We start from the raw sequence: 23527 nt of genomic DNA, 5'->3' as shown, positions 1-23527 counted from the left end.
TATTTTTTATCATGTATATGTAGAAAAGTTTTAATAAACAGCAACTTTAAATAATCTTCCGCATATTTTCACTTCTTTTTTTTTCTGGTTTGGTGACAGATCAGCACGCTGCATTTCCGCACATGGAGGAATTTGGGGACATTTCCGCGCAATCAAGCGCCTTCTTAAGTTTCTTCTTTTTTTGTTCATTTTACCCCTACTTTCTTTTATTCCCTTCTTGAAATGGAAAGGAGTTGTATAGGGGATGTATCCACATCACATTGTTAAAGTTCAACTATTTTTTATCGCCAGAGAGAATGTCGAATGTTTTTAGAATATTTCCCTCCAAACTATTTTTTACCCTTAAATGTTACGGGAAAAATGGTAAATTAGTGATTTTGCATAATCACCGATCGTCTCGGCAAATTCGATGAATTTTAATGTGCTTATCAATTTCACCGGTGATCATCCATAATTCCCAATATAAGTCGGTATATTTGATAAATATTTAGAAGACACCAACGAATAAGGCAAATACACAAAAAATAATAAAAGTCCTAATGCATTTCAACACCAATGGGTGCCGTCTTCAGAGGAAAAATTTAACCACTAGTTTCGCTGACCGAGTTTCCCATTTGGGTTGAATACCAAATCTTACCTTATTCGTTGGTGTCTTCTAAATATTCTTGGGCAAAGCGGATCAACTCTTCTATATTTGATAAATATTAAAAAAAATTATTATACTTCTGTTGTCTTCATTTAACTTGTTTATTAATTTACGATACTTCTACGACACATATTTTTCCATAAAATTAAATTAAAATAAGGGTCGAAAGAATTTCTTCGCACACATAATTATTTACAAATAAAACCGACATTACCGATCGAATGCATAATTTTTGATAAATTCAAGTAATTCATTTACGATTTATCTCATATTTACCAATACGACCTTACGACCTGGGGATTAGACATAATCACCGATAAATGTGATAAAGTAAGTGTATTGGTATATATGAGCAAAATCCATTAAACTTACCAAAATGCATAGTCATCGAATACTGCACCGTAACCTGTGTATAAATATTAAATATAATGCGTTGCTACTTGTTATGTGTTAAATATTATGCTTTGTTTGATCCAGCCCACACGATGTCTCAGTCATTGCCTGGAGGGAGAGGTCAGATGACAAAAAAAGCTTCCAAAAATAACTTGTCGTCCTCCAACTAGACATCAGTCATATTGAATGCACATTTTATCACATCAGAATTAACTCATGAAATAACCTAATAATATGCCAATTTGAAATCTGAATATTTTTGCTGATGAAAAGTCATCATTGTTTACAAAAGTGACGGACTCGCGATGCGAGGATCCGGGTTCGAACCCCACAGTGGTGGTCGGCTGAAGTTGGTTTTCTGTGGTTCCCAACTTCAAGGCGCAAATGCGAGCTGATCTCCCCGTTAAAAAGTCTCGCCACAGAGAGCAACAGTCCTACAACGATAAATCATTCAATCATAACACTTCACTCATAGTTAGAAAAACTGGTGGCAGATGGCAGCACTACACATAACAAGCATTACAGAGAAACAAAAAACTTCACGTCAGGTTTCACTACACGTACACGCACATTCCCGCATGTACCGATTCGTTGGGGGTTCCGCGGGGGGGGGGGGTGCATGTGTGGTGTAGCAGTAGTAGGTAGGGCTTCCAAAAAATGGCTCGGGGATCCATGATGTCAGCCACCTCGTTGGGCAATTTGCCTGTTGTGGCGTTGTATTTGTATTGTATTGTATTGTATAAAATATTTAAACTATTTTTTTTTTCACTTCAATTCAACAGTTTTGGCACTCCACCCACTTCCTCTGGAATAAATTGTTTGAAGGTGTAAATTTAATTTATCCTAAAATATCCTAATTTCGTCCTAAAATTTATCACACTTATTAATTTAGCGTATAACGTGAATTTGAATCTTCAACATAAATATTATAACTGAAAATAGTGTGAAGTTCATAAATTTTACTTTCATGCCTGAAAAAAAATCTTGCTTTAAAATTTTTCAAAAGCACATTTATATGATGCAGGGGGAAAAATCAGAGCTCCAAGTAAGAAATAACGGTTAAATAATAACCGAAAATTTGCCTGCAAAATATTTCGTTTATTAATTCAATGAAGAAACAAAGAATATTTCGGTTTGAAAAAGAGAAACATGGTTAACAAAATCTAATTAACTGTGAAGTATTGTAATAATTTTTTTTCATTGAATGATTTTTTATTTCCCGGTTATACCTGTTCAAACACATACTAAAATTATGTTGCAAAATTTTAGTCTAATTTTGCAATATAAGCTAAGGATTCCGAAAATTTTTTAATATTTTTCGTGGTTTCATAATTAAGCAGAATGTTTAAAACGTGTTTGTCCAGTTTAGCATAATTTTGTATTTTTTTTGCACTCTAAATCCACTTCTGCTCGACTCATGAAGAAGTCATTGTATTTAAAATTTCTCTTTCAAATCCAGGATAAGCATTCTGATAGTTGGATTTGGTTTACCCATTATGGAATTAAATCAATTGTGCCAAATATTGCATCAGGCACAATATACTGTATTATTGATGCCATTTTATTCACTATCAATAAATCAATGAAATGGAATAAAAATGCCACCAGCAATCTTGAAATTTATGCTGAAAATACCATTCTGGGAAAATTTTAACTTGAAAGATCTAATTGAGAAAGAACTGTTTGGTTATAAATGCAGGTTAGAGTTGGAACTTCAGAAGTGTTTCAGACCTGTGGATGCTCAGCTTCAGTTTAGTGTGGACTTTTTTGATTTTTGAATTAATTATTGAGGTGCTTAAAACAGTTAATCCTCAGAACAGAGGCGTATACAAAATGACGCAGGGGGCCCGTCCAAGAAAATAAAAAAGTTAAAATATTTCTAAATATTTTTGCAAAAATGTATATTTATAAATATCGAAAGAAAAAATGCCTTTATATGCTATAATTATGAGAAATTAGTTGAAAAAGCAAGAGTCATAATTCGGACACCTGAATTGCCATTCACCAAGTAAATCCAATCAAACTAAAGTTTAGATATGGTTGAGATGTGAGTTGCGTTGGAATGGGGAAAAATGACAAAAATCATAAAATTCCAATCAAATATATGATGTATGCATGAAAGGCAGTTTCATGTGGATACAGCCCCCTTATAACTTCAGTCCATTTATGGAGAGAAGAAAAGAAAGAAGAGGCAGGAAGAAAACCACAGAAAAAGGAATACAAGATGGGCTTTTGTTGTCGCAAGTGCGGAAATGGACAGTGCGGATTTGTCCCCAAATTCCCCATGTGCGGAAATATACCATGCGGAGGTTGTACATATATATATATATATATATATATATATATATACAACCTTTCAATTTTTGAACCATCGGCTATAGAACCATAATCTCAATTAGGTAAACTATTGAAATACCCATTTTAAATTCATCATTTATTTGACTGCGGAACGTATATGTACCCTGATACAAAATTTAACTTTTTATACTGTCGTCTCCATTCCTGTAACTTCCAATTAGAAAGTTATTTCTTTGTCTCTCCTTAGCCCAACGAAACAAATCCGTGCTTCTAAATGCAATATTAGCCCAGATATTTAAACTCAAAAGTCACTGAAAATCTTGTGATCTTGTGAAAGAATGGCATATATTAAAGTACAAACTAGAGAAAAAAGATGTATAGACAGTTCCGCACGGGATATATATATATATATACGTGTGTGTATATATATATATATATACACACGACATACATACATATATATATACGGAAATTTGTCTTGAACGGAACAAATAATATAGTCTTGTGAATAATTTATACTTTTTCAATAATAGGAAACCTCTTTAAGACGGAAACTCTCTAACGCGGAAACGGAAGGCATATTCAGTTTATTTGTAGATACAAAACCTGCTGAAACGGAATGAATTTTTGTCCAAGTGCAAGTTTTTGTCCTTTGGATCGGAGGAAAGTTAAGTCGTTCTGATCCCCCTTTTTGTTAGTCGAACTCTTTCATTTTTTGCAAAAACGACGAATATTTATTATCAATTTGAACTGGTTCTTGGGGTCGGGCTTGAGAAGAAGCGTATTTACTGTTCAAAATTTAGTAAAAGTGTGTTTAGCATTTCGTTTATGATGGAAATGATGACTTTTGTAAGAAAACACGCCTATTTCTTGGAAAAAGTTTAATAATTTCGGGAGAGTAATACGTGAGGGAGACCAAATTATTGTTGGCAATTTAGCTATACCGTGTTTTTGGCTACTGCAGAGATTTTCATTCAGTGTAGAGATGGCAGGCAGCAGCAAGAAACGCGTGTTGAATTTGAACACAAAAATGGAGTTTGTAGAAGCTTAAGACAAGCGAAATTTATATATATATATATATATGTGTGTGTGTTGCAGATATGTAGAATCTTTCTTTCTTTAAAAAAAGTTATGCAATTTCTCAATTTTTATTTTAAACATGGTGAAACCTCGCTACAACGATACTTGATATAACGATATCCTTTACTACGTTAAAGGATACCCTCTACAACGATATTTTTAGGAGATTTCTGAAACCGCTATAAAAAACGATATTTTTCTATATTTTGCTCAAAATTGTTTTGAATTTAATTTTAAATTCGTCTCGTCACTTGGTTTCCTTCTTCTGAAGGCATCTGATAACACATCAACTCTTGCACTAAAAATCACCGAAAGCTAGAGGAAGTTATTGCTACTTTCTGTGTAAGACATGAAATACGGTAAACATCTTTTCAGGGGCAATGCATCGAAGTTAATTTTTATAATAAACTAGTCATAATACCCGGCGCTGCCCGGGTTTTCTTCAATTTCTGGGAGGATTAAAAAAAAGACAAACCATTATAGAGGAATAAACTATAATAATGGCACACACACAGCATTAAAGAAGGGTCAAACCATTGTAATGGCATATATACATGGCTGACTCATTGTTTGAGAACCACAGTAACCAAAGTAAACATTCCGAAAGTGATTGTTTGGGCCCAGGAACCATTGTTTCCCTTACGGTTTTTATGCCCATTTCGGAATGCCCAGCTCTGACGAACTTTCAAAGTTGCCTATGGTTCAATCCCGTTCCTATTTTGTACACGTGCAAAATTTGGAGACGATCGCTCCAAAATTGTAGATTTATATAAAGGACATACTTTAACATTTATATATAAGATTAATCAATTAAATTTTTTTGTGACTAATACATAAAAGCGTATTTTCTGATGCTATTAATAATGTAGAAAAGATGACAACAACAGCATAAATTTGATCACACGTAAGGGTAATTTTGCCTCTCGATATAACGATAATCACTATCCAATGATATTTTTTCTTGGTTCGGAGAATATCGTTGTACCGAGGTTTCACTGTACTTAAAATTTTTCATTTTTAACAAATGTAAGTGTTCATTCTATTTCTATTCCGGAGAACGTTTTATATTGAAGTTTAACTACTAGCGCATTTTAAATATGAAATTTCAAATTTATAGTTATTTGAAACAGCAAACATGGAAAAATTCAAATTAATAATATGCATGTCGCTTTTTAACACTCGTTGGTTTATAGAAGTTAGGGTGATGTTCTCAAAACTTAAGTTTTGTAAACGATAGAAATAAATCACGGCAATATTTTCATGTGTACATCTATGAAACGGAAAAGAATTTCAGACCTTCCGTTTTATACAGGTTTCACTGTATATTATAATGTGGGCAGTCATATGTGTGAATAAAGTCTTTTGACTTCCGTTCGAATGTTTATTAATGCATTAATTATTCGATTGTTTCTTAATAAGCTAAATTATGGTAGCAGTTTTTTTACTCTAGAAAGGAATTACCTTTGAATATTTAAAAAATTCTAATGTAACTCGATTTTATTACAGGGCGATTCTGGAAGCCCATTGATGGTGCCAGACAACTCTCGTCGTTGGACAGTTGTTGGAATCGTATCTTTTGGTACTAAATGTGCTTCTCCGGGTTATCCGGGTGTATATACTCGAGTATCTGAATATCTCGATTGGATTAGCTCGAACATGCACTGAACACTTGTAATTTATTATTTCGATGCTCATGCATGAATGTGTGAAAGAGAAATTCTTGAATCTGGCGTTGATAACGCAAAGAAGAAAATAAATTCGCTGCGGAATTATGCATCTGTGCACCAGAACGAGATGCTCTTGGACGTCACGAGAAAGACAATTGCTTTATATTCCAGTGCCTAAAACGTGCTAAAATGATATGAAATACATTTGAGGTAAACGTTGAAAAAATGAAACATGACAGATATGCGCCTCGTCAAACAGAGAACACATGCAATTGTTTCCACGCATCATTGTATTATAGCGCACATGTTTCATACCTAGTTCAGTGAATATTTATAAAATATAAAAAGTATTACCACTTTTTTTACTTTTAAAAAACAAATTCGATTAAATTTCAACTGTTGTAGAATAAATACTATTTTCTATAAGAAAGTTTAAGATTTAAAAATATAAAATTTTTATTAATCTATTTCTATAAATAAAATCATAAATATCACAAAAAACTACTTTTCGGCACATGCACTTACATATAATTCTTATACGGCACACATAATCCATGTACAATAAGTCCAAGTATGTCTCATACGTGTTTACATTCTATTATTATTTTTCACATTGCCATCAACGTGTCAACATCAGTGTTCATAATTGAATCGACGTGAATTAAAGCATTATATATTGTAAGTTTGAAATATAAAAAATAAAAGAACTGAAAAAAAAAACAATATAAAAATATAAGCAGTAAACCAAGTTGAAATTGAAGTAAATTGGGAACTGCACTGTGCATTTTCAAGTTGAAAAAAAATATTGATAAAAATAGGAACAAAATGAGAATCATTTCCATGTCTTTGAAATACCTCATTTGAATTAGTTTACTCGAATATATAGTATTATGCATATAAAGAATATCACACGTAATCATTCATTTATTGTTCCTTCATGTTTCACATGTGGATTTCCACTAGTCATTGTGATATAAAACTTTGTACATTTGCCACAAATAAAATAAATTTTTATTTCCTTGAAAAACTATCATATTTTATCATTTTTGATTTTTTTTGGTGTTTCTCAATTTACAAAACTAAATGCAAAAGTTTTGCCTAATTATTCTATTCAATGATAATAAAATTAAGTATGAGGTGTCCCAATTGGGAGCAGAGTCAGATTTCTGGAGATTCTGACAGAAATAATAGAGACGAGCATTTTGATGAATAACACAGGGTGATACCTGAATGTAGGATTATAGTCTATGACCACGATAATATGTAGACCATGATGTATTCAGAGACCATATGTTACCATATCAAAATGCTCATATCCGCGATCCCTATCGGAATTTGTCGAAGTCTGACAATGCGCACCCATTGGGACATCCTCTAAATCTTGCAAAGATCGAAGTGACGTAATTTTGTATTTGATGAAAAACTTTCTCACACACATACCATGGATTACATAGGGGCATTACTTTTAGTTCGAATTTAGCGAGTCACCTAAGTCTTTTTGTATGAAGAGTCACGACAAGGTAATTCTACTTCTGATGATCATGATAATTTGATTCATCTCCGATTCAATTTCAACGCCATTTATTTATTCGATTCAATCTGATTGCGAGGCCTTGACCGTGTAGGAAAGTGACTTCACTCGGTTGGAAAACAAGAAAAATTCGCTGTTAATTTTTTTTCTCGTTTGCGGCTTCTTTCGTTAGGCTACAAGAATCGTCTTGACCCAGACTGGCAATAGGAGAAAGTATGTGCGAGCCATCCAATGAGAACACAGCATATGCCTTAATAGGGATTTCCCTAAATAAATTAAGGTTATTTCGTTAAAATTACGTATTTTTTATCTTTTGAAAAGGTCAGGGAGGGAATAGTTTCCATAAAAATGATTTGTGGCTCGACGAGTTTTTTTTAATATCTTGGAAGCAAACGTTACGTCACTTTTCCTCACTGCTTTAATGATGACAGCTATGGAAATGCTGAGGAAATTTTCTCAGTGGTTGTATTCACTTTCGACCGTGTTCTGTATAAACAAGGACGCTCTCATCTTTCTCTTCCATAGTGTGTTGAACAACGCAACTCAATACACGACGAATACGAATACTATGTGAAAAAAGATCATCACACAAGGAAATGGTAATGTTATATTTATGATGTCTTTATGTCGCACAGAAACAATATAATAAGTGAAATTGATAAATCATTGATGTTTTGACGGAGTTTGATCAGAGACTTTAGACGAAGTCGTTAATAAATAAACGTATTAAGGGAGGAACATTCAAAGATGAAAAATGTTCGGTACAGTTATTTTTGAGGACAAAAATACATATAGCTGTGCATACGCAAGAAGCAAGCGAACTTTGTTTCTTGCTCTTACTAATTAATTAACTAAGTTCTTCCTAATACTAATTTTAAAATTAACACGCACACACACCAGAACCTAATTATTTGTACTTAAGGTGTAATAATTATATCTAAACCAAAAGCTAAAAACTTGATAAGAATGATTTTTTCAAGTCGGAAAAATCACCATCACACCCCGTAGAAGAAATCGGAAATTATAAAAGAAAAGATAAAAATGAAACGTTTTAATGGAAATATATTGTAACACCGGTCACCGGTCACGAGTTAACTCGTGTTTTTGTACGTAGCCGGTGTGATGACTGAGCTTTTTCTTAAAAACCAATCCACAAAATGAGTTAAGACACTTTTAATATATTCCCAGTACACGGACTGCATCCATTCACTCATTCATTCAGTACACGGACTATATTTAGTTTCACACTGTCAATGTAGTTCGTAGATTTCATTGTTTCCTATTTCCAATTGAGTGCAAAAGTGATTAGAATCATGGAAATCTTTTCACCGAATATTTTAATGTATTTAAAATGTAAAATATTCAACAGTGAGATTTATATTTTTAGCTCGATACAGATTGATAATGCGGTTATAGGCCAGTTATGAATCAAGTCACCCTGAACGACGTGACGACGATCATGGAAATTTAAATTCAATACTCGTGACTTCAATGTTTTTTATTGAAATATTACGATGTTGGGCGAACAATCACACCAAGCACTTCAAAAATTCTTGTCAGTCGTCATTTAAATGATGTATAAATGATTCAAACAACTATCTACTTTTAGTTTCAACAATAGTAACTTTCGTCCTTTCTAAATCCTAAATTTTTAGATATTTGACTCGTATGAAGTCAAAGTTTCTATCTAATCGAAAACTGAGATGAATACCTCTACAATAACACTTTGTAAGCTGCTATTTTTTATACAGAATGGTGAAAGTACGAGTAAATTTGCACCTGCAGTGTATTAAACCACTTTACTTATACATATTTACTACATTCTTTATTTTGACGATAGATGATAAAAGTGGTCAAGTTCTATTTTTGAACGATAAAATCTGCAGCATATGAATAGTTTACTTATAGCAACACAATACGCATCGAAATTAAATAAAATTTACATTCGCTCACTAGTTTCACAGAAATTACTGAAAAATTGGGAATTTTTTAGCGAAGTTGGATAGATAGGAAAGGTGTTTGTAATGCGTTACATTCCGGTCGAAGTCGTATCCTGTTTGTCCGAGAAAGACGATAGTGGAATAAAGAACACCGGATATGCATTGCAATAAAGGATGTAAGACCAAGGAAGTTCATCGTTTTCTGTTCTTATAACGGTAAAGACGTTTCCAGTTTAGGTGAGCTTTTCTTGTCACGTTTGAACCATGAAACAAAACTCGCATTTATTACATTATCTTAAGCTTGGGTAAGTTGGATTGAGCGTTTTTAAAATTAGATTCAAAGCATCATATTCGTCGATTGAGTTGAGATAAACATTTTCTTAAAATTAATTAGCATTATATTTTTAGCTTTAAAACTTTATTTGATATTCCAAGTATTATATAGTCCATAACCATTACCTCTATTAAGTATTGCTTTAATTGATCTCAGAAAGTATTAGCAATAAATAATATCTTATTTCAAAATTTTAGTGGTTTCAAATTTTTTTTCGAATTAAAGCATATTGAATACTGCAAAAGGAAACATAATGTAGATTTTTTTCATAATTAAGGTTAACATTTTGCATTACTCGCTATTATATTTTAACGCTTTGTTTTCAGATAATAACGATGGTTTTTCCTTCTATTTCGAAGACTCTGTCGATAGCACTGTTCATACTGTCGATAGGTACATCCATAAATAGAACTCAAGATACAGGTAAGTAGCACATAGGGTCTCTTTTGCTCAATACACTGGCTCATCTTGTTTTACCCCCAAGTGTTTTTGTACATAAAGACCTAATGAAGCATGTCATTATACAGCTAAAAATTTCATTTTTGTAACTTTACACACACACACACACACACATACATATTTGTCTTGGACTATGGCAGGCTATACATTGATTTTTGATTTCGAGTACGTAAAAGATAAGTGATGCCAAAGATAAATTGAGAAAAGGTATTTAACTGACGCAATGACTACATGACAAAATGTTTCTTGAAGAGAGTTTTTAGGTTAGAGTTTTCTTCATGAAGTGTTATGAGATGCAGTGGCTTATTCAGACACGAAAAACAACATGGCCTTAAGTTTGGTATGATTTTCGGCAGTGGTTATTAGATCATAATATGCTGGTTGAATGAATGAATGAATGGCAGAAATTTGCCACTGGAATTATCTGGTTGCCGAGATCTTTTTCAGTCCAGCTTCGTGGCAGAGTCTGGAACACTTTATTTTGGGTCAGAAAAGAAAAAAAAACATACAAAATTTTTACAACATATTTTCCCCGGACTGCTGTCGCGATTAATAAATTTTGTGGTGATTACAAACGAGATGCGGTTCAGAGTTGGAGAAAAGTTTCGGGGTTTCGTTAAGACGGATGAATGTACACATATTAGGATGGAGGAATGTTTTAAAAGCAATTGGAGGGGGGTCCCCATGCCATCTCATCTGTAATCTTACACTTGTCATATTATATACAAAGGATACAAAAAAAAAAACGAAATGGGAATCTTATTGTGAAATATAATATATCTATCGGAGCGAGTTATCTCGCTTAACACCTCACTGGTGAGCAAATGGGTTTGATAACGTACGGACTAGAAGCCAGCATCAGTTTTATTGAGTTGAGTTCACTCGCTCCGGTGGATTTAATGAAAATATGCAAAATAGAAATATTGTGTAGAGGAATAAATACAATTAGGGATCGCCCGTGCCATCTCGCTTAGCACCTTATTCGGTGAGCAACATGAATACGACAATATGAGTGCGCACGTGTGTTGTGGATATGAAATGTATGAAGAACAGAAAAAAGAAAAATACACATCATCATCATCATCAACAACCATTTTCAATCCACTGCTGGATGAAGGTCCCCTCTAAATTTTTCCATTCTGCTCTGTCTGCTGCTTTAGCCATCCAGTTGACTCCAGCCACTTTTCTGATGTCGTCGATTCATCTTGTGTGGGGACGCCTTCTTGGACGTTTAACGACACGGGGTTACCAATCTAGAATACTTGTAGTTAATCTGTTGTCCTGTCTTCTTGCAATATGTCTAGCCCATTTCCATTTTAAACGTTTAATTCTTTCCATGATATCAAATATCTTTGTGTGACATTTTTTCCAACTGATTCATTTTCTGTCTCTTCTTGTGATGCCTAACATATCATACATCATTCCATGCTCCTTTGTGTTTTCTGTAGCCTTTGTATCGTCTTGCTGGTGAGTGCTCTTGTTTCAGCTCCATAAGTCAGTGCTGGTAGCACACACTGGTTAAACACTTTTCTTTTCAGGCATAATGACATGTGACTCTTCAAAATTACACAGTTTCTGCCAAAAGTGCTCCATCCAATCCTGATCTTTTTGTTTATTTCATTAATGATTCGATGTCTATGGTAATTTCTTGTCCCAGATACACATAGCTAACTTTCTACTTCTTCTATCTCTGTGTTGTTGAGCAAGATTGTCCTCTTTAACGCAAAGGGGTTGAACATAACTTGAGTCTTTTGCAGATTCATTTTCAAGCCCAACTGAATACTTGCCTTCGCCAATTCTTGTATCATTTCTTCTAGTTCGTTCGGATTACTGCTGATAACAACAATGTCGTCTGCAAAACGCAAATGGTTTAGAATTCTCCATTTATTTTGATTCCTTTTTTATCCCAATCCATTTTTCTGAATACTTCTTCTAAAGCAGCGTAAAGAGTTTTGGTGAGATAGTGTCACCCTGTCTGACTCTTTTTTCCAAGTTAAATGTTTGCTTTTCCTTTTTATCCAAACGAATCGTTGCAGTTGCTTTGTCTTTTTCGTGATGATATTGTGTGATATAAGTCTTGTCTACCCCAATTACATCTAGAGCTTGGATTCAAGCCTATATGTCAGCACTTTGGTGAAGATTTTGTAAATTACTGATTATTCGATAATTCTTGATATCCTCTTTTTCACCCTTTTTATAAAAAAGAACCATCATTGCGTTATTCCAATCTTCAGGCACATCCGATTTTGTGAGACAATTTGTAAACAAAGCAGCTAGCATAATGGCAAATTCTTCTCCTGCTTCTTTTATAATGTCTATTAAAATCCCATCTTCACCTAGGCATTTCCCTTTTTTTCATACATCTTGTAGACTTATAGACGTCTTCTTTCAGCACAGGTGCTACTTGTACAAATTCAGCTCCACTTTCTTTTCTTCCTGCTCCCTTTCCTTTGTTCCGATCTTGTTTTTCATGTTTGTATAGAGTATTATAAAATTGCTCAACAATACTAATGATTTCATTTCCATCTTTTGTGATGGTTCCATCTTTCCTTTTTAGAGCAAAAATTTCCTAAAAAGGAAATATATGGAACCATCACAAAAGATGGAAATAAAATCATTAGTATTATTTGAGGAGTATACAACATACACACACATTTATATACATGTATATATATAACTGCCAGGCCAAGTCGTCTCGCAAAATAGGATGGCTGTATAATTATGTTACAATTAAATAGATTATAATCGCTCTCAATCTATTCAATTATTAAAATTCTGTCGATATTATAAGTTTCTGTATATACTATAATTCTGTGAACCAGGGCCGGAACTAGAGGGGGGCTAGGGGCAACTTTCTCGGGCAGCAAAATTTAAAGGCGGAAGTTTTAGGTGGGAACAAAGAACACCGTTATAGAATTATCGAATTTTAAAGTTGTATTATTTGTCATATTTGCCCCGGGTGACAAAAATCTTAGCTACGGCCCTGCTGTCAACCATTGGCATTTGGTGATACAACGTAAATGCAATATGGCGAATATTGTAGCCGTTATTCATCAAACGAAAAAAAACCATTCCTGGAGAGCAATTTATTTTTATAACTTGTCAATTTTGTACGTTTTGTAGATGGCGATGACGAATTTCCAACAATCACATTAGAGCAAGTCAATGAAGCAGCGGAACAGGCGCTACAAAATGTTGAAAACATAAATCACTTAGAAAATGATTTGAGAAACAGAGGTTTGTATAATCAATATGTATATGTTTCTGTGCTTAAAAATAGAAAAAATGAAATGATAGATTGTCTCTCACGTGTTATAAGTATTATCATTAGGGATACGTACATTTCGTATTTACGAAATAACCGCGATAAATGCGAAATTTCCGAAATAAATGTGATAAATATGAAATCCGCCAGTTATGGAAAAAAAAGAAGAAATTTGATTTTGTGTACTATTTTTTCGCGAAATGTCGGTAACTTACACTTTTCGAAGTGAAGACGTCCTAACTGTGCTCGGTGCTTGTGAGCGTGCTTGAAAGGGAAACCACAAGCATCACCTCTTCCCCCCTAACAATGTATTAGATGTAACTATTGTAAAGTTGTATATATATATACAACTTTTTGGAATTTCGGGAAAAAAATGCTATAGAGAGCATTTGAAAAATAAACCGATAGTCGTTAATAGTGGCAGATGAAACATCCGATGAGCCAGGGAGGTGTGTTTTTTCAGTCCTATTGAAAACCATTGATTCTGAACCAGATTAGTCATGTTACCTGCAAGAGTATAATTTTGGAGGCCGCTAATTCTGCCGTGCGCATAGGCGGAGATAGACTTGGAAGTCTGGGGGGCACGCCCATTATTGCTGGGGGGGGGGGGAACAAGATGATGCTGTTGTCTATTCATCTATACATATAATGCATTAGATCAGTCGACTTCACCCTCACTTGCCCCCCCCCCCCCGTATCTCCGCCCATGGCCGTGCGCTCCCAATTGAATAGGCCTACTTCCGAGTAGATGGTCTAGCACGAGTCTCAACGCGTTGAATGACTGCGTGCTTCAACCTATTGAAAACACTTCTTGGTTACAACATTTCGCACTAACAGTGCTGGGCGCAATTCTCGTGCGTGACGCATTCATTAAAGAGTTCAAAGAATTGAGAATTATGTTGTGGCCAAAAGACGAAGACAAATGTTTTGCACTGAAAAAAAAAAAAAAAAAAAAAAATTAAAATTGCGTATTTAAACTCCCGAAAAGAAAGCATCACAATTGTCAGCAAATCTCATCCCATCGCCGTTAGTAACCAGGTAGCATTCGTGATCATTTATCTGAGCAAATATATGGAGCATTTCTTAACCTTTACAGCAGCAATCCCGAGATATCTCGTCAAACTTGATCTGCTTTATTTCGGGCACTCCGAAGTATCTCGGGTTCTTAACACGCTTTTATTTCCAATGTGGCAATTATAATGCGCGGATCAGGAAAACTTTAAAAACCACTTAAAAGGTTAAAGGAAAGTTTTGGTGATGAAATTCTAGCTCGTAAAATATATATATACGAGTTCAGCTAACTATCGTTTCCGAGTTCTGTACGAAAATCATGGAACTAATCCACAATTTGGAAGGATCAAACTGTCCATTCACGCGCGAAAAATGTTGAGTACGTTTAGTAAACTTGAAATCTTCAATTGTTAGTGTCAAGGCCATTTTTACGAATACCAACGGAAAAAAAATTGACAAATGAGAATGATGAAATTGATGTGAAGAGCATGCACATAATGATGAAGACAGCAGCAGACACGCGAGTTTAAAATAAACTGGGCATCCAACGCAACAAGTGAAACGCACCAGCGTATAGATAAACTATTCTGTCTATCTGAAGTCGCAACAAGACCTACATCATATTTGAACCAATATTCATTAATAGAAAGTTTCTCCAAAATATTTTTTAAGACGTATCATGGGATGAGCTCCCGTGATGACATATGGATACAATCATTTCAACAGACTTTTAGTGTGTGAACCAAGAGACCCATGTTGATGTCATGCAGATTTTGAACAAAATGCTGCTATTTGAACTTGGCAACAGTAGCTATTCAAAATTCAAAACCTTCATAATCCCGCGAATAGCGTGGATGATGAGACATATTTTACTATCACGACTTCGTTATTGCTGACAGAAGGCAAAAGTTTGAGTAGGAGAGCGTAGAGATTAGTAAATGTTAGCTTTTTCAACAAAGTACTTAAACACTTAAAAGTAATACGGCCGGTTTTTTTTTTTTTTGGTTTTTGTAGTGAATACTAAATTTTTGATTTGAAATATTTTTTATTTATTCGAGTTTCTCTGTTTACGAATGTGAAATTTTTCCATTTGGAATTTGTTATTGCGAATAAATACGAAATTTCTGATCCAAATTTTTTTGCGAATAAATGTGAAATTTCTGATTAAAAAAATTTTTTTTGCGAAATTTACGTATCTCTAATTATCATATATCAAATACGAAAGTTCGTATTCACGAGTGGCACGATAGATGAGCGCCATCTGTGATATCTTTTTTGAACCAAAATGTTTTGAATATATTTGAAGAATATACAGTAAAAGCTCTCTTGTGGTCAACGGCAAGAAAAAAAAAAGTTATTTGTCTATAAAAGAGGGGTAACTTCATCTGAGGGGTGTCCGTTAAGAGGGTTTTACTGTATTTATTACATTCAACTCTCTATCTATCTATCTTAACTCTCTACTATCTAACTCGCTCTCTATCTACTCACGGTATTTTGAAGTGCCGAGTTTGATAATTTGTTATGTACTAACTAAGTATTTGGAAAACAGAATTTTGTTTATTTTGTGTTTACTTAGAACTAAAATGATCTGCCAAATAATTTTACATGATAATTATTTATTGTCATCATATTTATATTTTCATTTATTATCATTTTCTTTTTATTCGACTCTATAGATGTGACAGATAAAAGGCTAACGTAGTATAAATGTATTTAACTAGTCACAATAGACTTTGCACAGCCACAGACAATTTTTTTATGGAAAAATAAATTTTCCGAAGCCAAATTGCAAGATTCTGATTCAAAAATTGATTATGTGGTTATGTTCAGGCCCGTAACGAGTTTAGTGCAACCGGATGCGGATCCTTTGCGCATATGCGGGTTAAACACTTATTAGAGCCATCCGTGACGATTAAAATAATTAACATATGTGTGGGCGTTGTAAGATCATTAGACTTTTCATTTGATCATTTGAGTCGCACCACGGTCATTTTCTGCACACGAGGGCTAATTAGACCGGGACCTACAATTTATTGCCGATTCCGAACAGCAGGCTTGTTTTTTATAGTCATCGACAGTTTGGTGCGCTAACCCCTCGATGGGGATTCCCTGCGGTAGCAATTTTTTCTGCGGTCGTGTCGCCGTCTTTGTTGTACTTCTGCGTCAGGAAGGTTTTCTGATAAGGACGAACTGGGTATCGACCTCGCAACACCTTTAAACATCCTTTGGTACTTTAGGCGAGTATCTGAACATTGTTCAGCGGTGGTCAAAAAAGCGAATAGAATGCTTGGTCTCATTTTCAAAGAGGTCTCTTCGCGTTCTCCTAAAGTCATTCATTCGCTTTTCCGAGGCCTAGTTTTTCCTGTACTGGAGTATGCTCTAAGGTTTTGGAGACCATACCAGTCGAACCACCAAGTTTTTTTGGCGGCTCAAGGGGACTAAGTAGAGCAGTGTTATCTCGTAAAATAAGCCTATATCTTTCAGTTCTTTGTAAATTGATATAAAAAAAATTGAGATAATTAACTCATTATCTTTCGATTACCATAAAAATCTGGTAACATCTATTTTTGTGCAACGCCATGTATTTTACTGATTTTAGGATTAGTAACACGGCGTGGTAGTGCCGCTTCGTTTCACCAATCTTTGTTTCGAGGAGATCCTCGACAGCTTGCCGAAGCAAAGTGGAGCGGTCAAGTTGCTACTGAGACGGCTAATAACTTGGTAGCGAGGTGAGTGGATAGATAGATAGGTTTATTTTACGCAGCAACAAATGTGAGTAGAAAAAAACGTAAAATTTTAAAACCTATTATTTATAATATTACACATCAAATTCACAAAACTCATTCGTAAAAGAAAAGATAAAAAATGAAACTCACATGGAATAATTTTATAATTTATGTAATTTATGTATAACATAATTTTTTATAAGTGATTCGACCAACAAAAAGATTGTTAACTAAAAAGTTTAATAATACACCAGTAGAGCATCAATTATCCGAATACCAATCAACCGAAACATCGGTTAGCCGAAAGCCTTCCAGTCGGGAAATTCAAATTTGCGCGCTATGTAGAAGTTCCACTAGCGGCCGCTAGTGCTTTTAGTGAAGCAAAAGGAAATTTTGGACTACTTTTCCTAAACTGTAGGGCTACTTTAATGACCGTTTTGAACTATCAAACTAGGCTAGCCAGTTCTCTGTGTTATTTGTAAGACGTGCTTCAAAATTTATACATTTCTGTGTTTAATATCATCGTTTTTTTTTGTTTCATATTGCTCCTACGACATTACTACAATTTTTTCCGTAGATGATCGGTTATCCAAAAAATCAGTTATCCGAGCACCCCTAGTCCCCAATTGGTTCGGATAATCGATGCTGTACTGTAATTCATAACGGATTTAATTCACACAAGCACCTCTTTGCATCGATACTTGTTTGGATTCCCCCCCCCCCCCACTACTCACAATAATCCATGATAATATTATTAGAAAAATAATTAACAGAGAATTTTCAATTAAATCATGGTGCAGTGCAAAAGTCACATTTACTTATATTGATGGAGTTTGTGTTCGAAACTACACATAGTTCCGACACGCGACTTGTTGGTGTTTTCATCACATTTTTGGTATACTTACGTTGGTGTTCTTATGTCTATTACTTATATTGATCATTCACACAAATTACGATTTGCATACAATACCCGTATAACAGTGGGTAAATAATTGATATTCTGACAGACACATGTTGTATTCTGCACACCATGCTCTTAACATGATTTCACACAATTTTTTTACAGTTTGCAGTTGCCTGTGACTTCAAGGGTCAAAGAAATTCATAAGGTGTCTCTTGAGCAAGCTGTGGTAAGTGAAGCTTGTCCAAGACCTCCAACATGTGACCCAACCAGATACAGATCTATTGACGGAAGTTGTAATAACTTGGAACACATATCTTGGGGAAAAGCGTTTTCTGCTTTTCAGCGTCTTTTACCAGCACATTATGATGATGGTGAGTTGCATATTTCTGTCAGAAAATGGTCGAATAATTTGCTTCTATTATACCTACTACGATTTGAACACTGTTTCGAAAAATAATAAGACACAACTGGCTAAATATATATGTATTAAGAAATATAATACGGTACATATGTCTACAAAAACAAAAGCAACTGCACTTCTTCACTGTTGCTGAAGAACAGCCAATTTTTGATTGCTATGCGTCTGAGCGAGAAGCATCAGACAAGGAGCCATTTGCATGGAAGTGAGTGAGATATGAGCTACTGTTTAATTGCGATTAACTGTAGTTTTTTGTACAAAAAATTGTACAGAATTATTCCAAAATCATCCTAGACAAAGAAGAGAAAAACGGAAAAATAAATATGTATTCAAGCATAGCATAAAATACTAATATTGGGATCCCAGATATACTATATACCTACATGTCTACTCTTTAAACAATATGCCAGACTTTACATCAACCAAGTTTTATGAAAAATGTAAATAAGATCGGAAGTCCTGACTCATTTCGACAAACGATTTGTGGCGTTTTTGAGGGAAGAAGTACTAGTCTAAATATATAATTAGCTGTAACCCACGGCTTCGTTCGCGTGGATTTGGTCATCTGAAAGTTGTTCTACAATGATTTCCCCCATATAACATTTTCACCCCACTGGGGGGGTAAATTTTTAGAAACCCCGTTGTAGTGATTCTCTGTATTATAAAATATAATACTCACTAAATTTCATATTTATAGCTTCTGCTGTTTGGACTCAGTGATGATTGCGCCATATAACCTTTGAACTCCCCCCCCCCCACATATGACCCCCCTTAGATGTTGAATTTTGAAATACCCTTTTTTAATGTGTGTGTGCGTACGTGCGTGCGTTTGCCCGTGTATGTGTGAGTCTCTACATTACAAACTAAAACTACTGACCAAATTCTATAATTATAGCTGCAGCGGTTTCGGCTCAGCGTTATTCTTCTATGTAAACTTTAAACTCCCTTATGACCTCCTTAGGGTTCGAATTTCAACAATTCCCTTCTTAGTTAGTTTTTACGTCATAAAATAGAACTACCAACCAAATTTTATAATTATAGATCTAGCGGTTTTGGCTCAGCATGATTTCTCTATATAACCGTTGAACCCCCTTAAGATCCCTCTTAGGGGTCGAGTTTCAAAAGTTCCCTTCTTAATTTGTCTTTACGTCATAAAATAAAACTTCTGACCACATTTCATATTTGTAGCTTCTGCGATTTTGTATCAGCGTGATTTCTCTATGTAACCTTTGAACCCCCTTATGACCCCCTTAGGGGTCGAATTTCGTAAAACCCTTTTTTAGCGGGTCTTTACCTCATAAAATGAAATTACTGACCAAATTTCATATTTATAATTTTAGTGGTTTCGGCTCGGCGATGATGAATCAGTGAGTCAGTCAGGACATGTCGTTATATAGATGACATATTCACTGATTCATCACTGCCGAGCCGAAACTGCTGAAGTTATAAATATGAAATTCTGTCAGTAGTTTCATTTTATGAAGTGAAGACCCACTAAGAAGGGACTTTTCAAATTCCAACCTCCAAGGAGGTTATAAAGTGGTTCAAAGGTTATATAAAGCAATCATGGTGCCACGCTGAAACCACTGAAGCTGAAATATATGAAATTTGGTTTGTGTTATATTTTATAATGTAAGCACCGACTAAGACAGGGTTTCTGAAAATTCAACCCTAAGTGATCATGATAGTTTCAAATGTTGTATGGGGAAATTATCGCGTAATTTTCAGATTATCAAATCCACGCGAGCGAAGCCGCAGGTAACAGCTAGTAATTACATGCATTTAGAAATCTAATTCGGAAATCGTCCTTTAGAAAACGCCTATTAAAAAAATCTAAAAAATCGTAATCTAAAAATCGTATTTAGAAATCGTTCATATGCAAATTCACATACGTATATACGTATTTACTTCTTATTTAACATGATTCTTAACCTATTGAATAATAGGGAGGAAGTTAGGGTTGTCCGTAAAGAAAAGGATTCATGTTAAATAAGAGGTTATATATATATATATATACACACACATATATATATATATATATATATAATAACATGTCCGGAGACCGATTCATCATCGCTGAGCCGAAACCGCTGAAGCTACAAATATCAAATTTGGTCAATAGTTTTGTTTCATGAAGTATAGACTCAGTCAGAAGGGGTTTTCCGAAATTCGACCCCTAAGGGGGTCAAAATGGGGTTCAAAGTTAACATAAGCCCCGTTCACTTTTTTTTTCCCCTCGTAGGGAAAAAAAGGTGGGAGAGAAAAGCTCATAAAAAAAAGCCCATCTTTCTTGGGGATGGATTGGTGGTCTACACCGACCTTCTCTTCCATAATCCTTTGCGCCACGAAAACTACTGTAAGCTCCTTCGTCAGCCATCTTGAATCAACCACTTCCGTTCAACCCACGTAACCAGTGACAACTTCCGGAAAGAAGAGGGGGATTACCGGCATAAACTAAACGTCATATGAATGGTTTGTAGCGAAAATCCCCGTTACCGGGAACTTCCCGGGATGTTTTATTGCACATGTGAACGGAGCTATAGAGAAATCACGCCGAGCCGAAACCGCTGAATCTATCCTCATGAAATTTGAAGTTTAGAAGTTTTTTCAAATTAGAAGTTTTTTTAATGACATAAAACACTAACGAAGGAGGGGTTTTTCGAAATTCGACCCCTGAGGGGGTCATAATGGGGTTCAAAAGTAACAGTGATAAATTATGCCGAGCAGAAACCAATAAAGATAAATTCAAGAAATTTGATCAGAAGTTTTGCTTTATGACGTAGAGACTAACTAAGAAAGAGTTTTTTGAAATCCAACCACTAAGGAGGCCATAAGGGGGTTCAAAAGCAACATATAAATCACGCCGAGCCGATAACGGTGAATCTACAGCCACGAGATTTGGTCAGAAATTTTGCTTCATGACGTAAAGATTAACCAAGAAAGGGTTTATCGAAATTCAAACCCTAAGGGGCTCATAAGGGGATTCAAATGTAACATAGAGTAATCACGTAGAGCCGAAACTACTGCAGCTACAGGGGTTGAACAAAATAATATGGATACCTGTGAAATGAGACAAAATCTTAATTAATAGGTTGTTGGCCCTCCTTTTTCATTAATTACAGCTTGTATCTGTCGTGGGATGGACAAATACAAGTCATGCACAACAGTCACAGGGATACATAGACACTTCTCCTGCAAAAAGGCCACTAATTCAGAACGTGTCTTTGGAGGTGGAAACCTACTGCACAGTTTGGCCTGCAAAATACCCCACAAAGGTTTAATTATATTAAGATAAGGGGACCGAGCGGGCCACACGAGGTGTTGCAGTTCATCAAGTCAATCTCCAACAATTCCAGCAGTGTGAACGTGCGAATTATCTTCTTGGAACACAGGTAGAGAATCAGGGAACAAATATTGCACCATTGGATGAAGATGGTCGGCCAGAATACGGACACAAACCAATGCTTTAACCCGCCCATCCAGGACAACAAGTGGGCTGATACCATGGTAAAACATGACGTCCCACAGCATCACTGATCCCTCTCCATGCTTAACAGTAGAAAGGAGACAGTCAACATCATAAGCTTGTGCTGGCGTTCTCCAAACGTAAACACGTCCGTTAATCTGGAATAATGTGAACCACGATTCGTCTGACCAGATGACATTCTACCATTGTTGTTGTGTCCAATTCTTATGTTCGTGACACCATGTTTGTTGTTTCAAAGCATTGCATAGTGCCGCCAATGATTTTGGAATAGTCTATCTGCCTTGTATGTTTGCTGCATGCAGTTCACGGCGGATAGTTTTTGTCGATACACCTTCCTGTAGATGTGTGTTCATCTCAGATTTTATCTGGGATGCTGTTATCTTGCGCTTTCTGGCCACAATCCGCTTCAAAACCCTTCCCTTCTGGGTCTATCAGCCATCTTCGACTTTCGGCCACAGTTATGCTTGGGAGATGATGTCTTTCATGAGAAGTTTTATTTCATGACGTAGGAACTAACTGAGAAGGGGTTTTTCAAAATTCGACCCCCCTCCCATAATGGAGTTCAAAGGTAACAGTGTTATGCCGAGCAGAAACCACTAAAGATAAATTCAAGAAATTTGGTCAGAAGTTTTGCTTCATGTCGTAGAGACTAACTAAGAAAGGGTTTTTTTGAAATTCAACCACTAAGGGGGTCATAAGGGGGTTCAAAGTTACCATTCACGAAATTTTGTTAGTAGTTTTAATTCATGACGTAGAGACCAACTAACAAGTGATTTTCGGAATTTCGACCCCTAAGGGGGTTATGGGGGGGGGCCTTATGGAGAAATCACGCCTTCAGCGGAAACCGCTGAAGCTGTACATATAAAATTGTTAGTATTTTTGTATTGTAGTGTAGAGACTCACTAAGAAGGGATTTTTCTAAATTCAACTCTCTGGGGGGGGGATTCAAACGTTATATGGAGTAATCATCACTGAGCAGAAATCGCTGAAGCCATAAATATAAAATTTAGGCGGTATTATATTTTTGAATGTAGATTCCCACTAAGACGGGATTTCTGAAAATCCATCCCCCAATGGGGAGGGGGGGGGGGTCATTAGAGGTTCAAATGTTATATGGGGAAACATCGCCAAGTAATTTTCTGATTACCAAAACCACGCGATCGAAGCCGCGAGTAACAGCTAAGTACATCATATAACACCGGCTATTTAAAAATACAGAAAATAGTAAAACACAATTCGTGTTCTTCAATATTTGCACGTGGAAATTAAAAAAGGGTTTTGCAAATTAGTCAAATGATCCAAGACATTTTCTGAAGGTAATAGTACTTTGCCAATGGATACGCAGCGCCAAATTTCTGCAGATTCCGA

General features: G+C 35.3%; 2 protein-coding genes across 4 annotated transcripts in view; both read left to right on the top strand.

Annotated features, from left to right (window-relative positions):
• Nucleotides 1-7072, top strand: part of LOC149072114 (clotting factor G beta subunit-like) — a 43228-nt gene extending 36156 nt beyond the window's left edge. For all 3 annotated transcript variants that reach the window (XM_089246989.1, XM_089246988.1, XM_089246990.1), the window contains exon 9: nucleotides 5924-7072. In XM_089246989.1, the coding sequence (XP_089103115.1) occupies nucleotides 5924-6082 (159 nt within the window). In that variant the 3' untranslated portion in view covers nucleotides 6083-7072. The remainder of the gene's footprint in view (nucleotides 1-5923) is intronic.
• A 1005-nt stretch (nucleotides 7073-8077) lies between these two features.
• The window catches only part of LOC149072113 (uncharacterized), a 54225-nt gene continuing 38775 nt past the window's right edge, over nucleotides 8078-23527 (top strand). Inside the window, exons 1-5 of the mRNA XM_089246739.1 lie at nucleotides 8078-8214; nucleotides 10216-10312; nucleotides 13472-13585; nucleotides 17224-17353; nucleotides 18417-18625. Of these exons, the coding sequence (XP_089102865.1) occupies nucleotides 8212-8214; nucleotides 10216-10312; nucleotides 13472-13585; nucleotides 17224-17353; nucleotides 18417-18625 (553 nt within the window). The 5' untranslated portion in view covers nucleotides 8078-8211. The remainder of the gene's footprint in view (nucleotides 8215-10215; nucleotides 10313-13471; nucleotides 13586-17223; nucleotides 17354-18416; nucleotides 18626-23527) is intronic.

Source organism: Pholcus phalangioides, unplaced genomic scaffold (genome assembly GCF_987345545.1).
Source record: "Pholcus phalangioides strain wild (caught in Gottingen) unplaced genomic scaffold, Ppha-v1.0 ptg000017l_1, whole genome shotgun sequence".
NCBI lineage: Eukaryota > Metazoa > Arthropoda > Arachnida > Araneae > Pholcidae > Pholcus > Pholcus phalangioides.
This window is presented reverse-complemented; position numbering and strand designations above follow the sequence as displayed.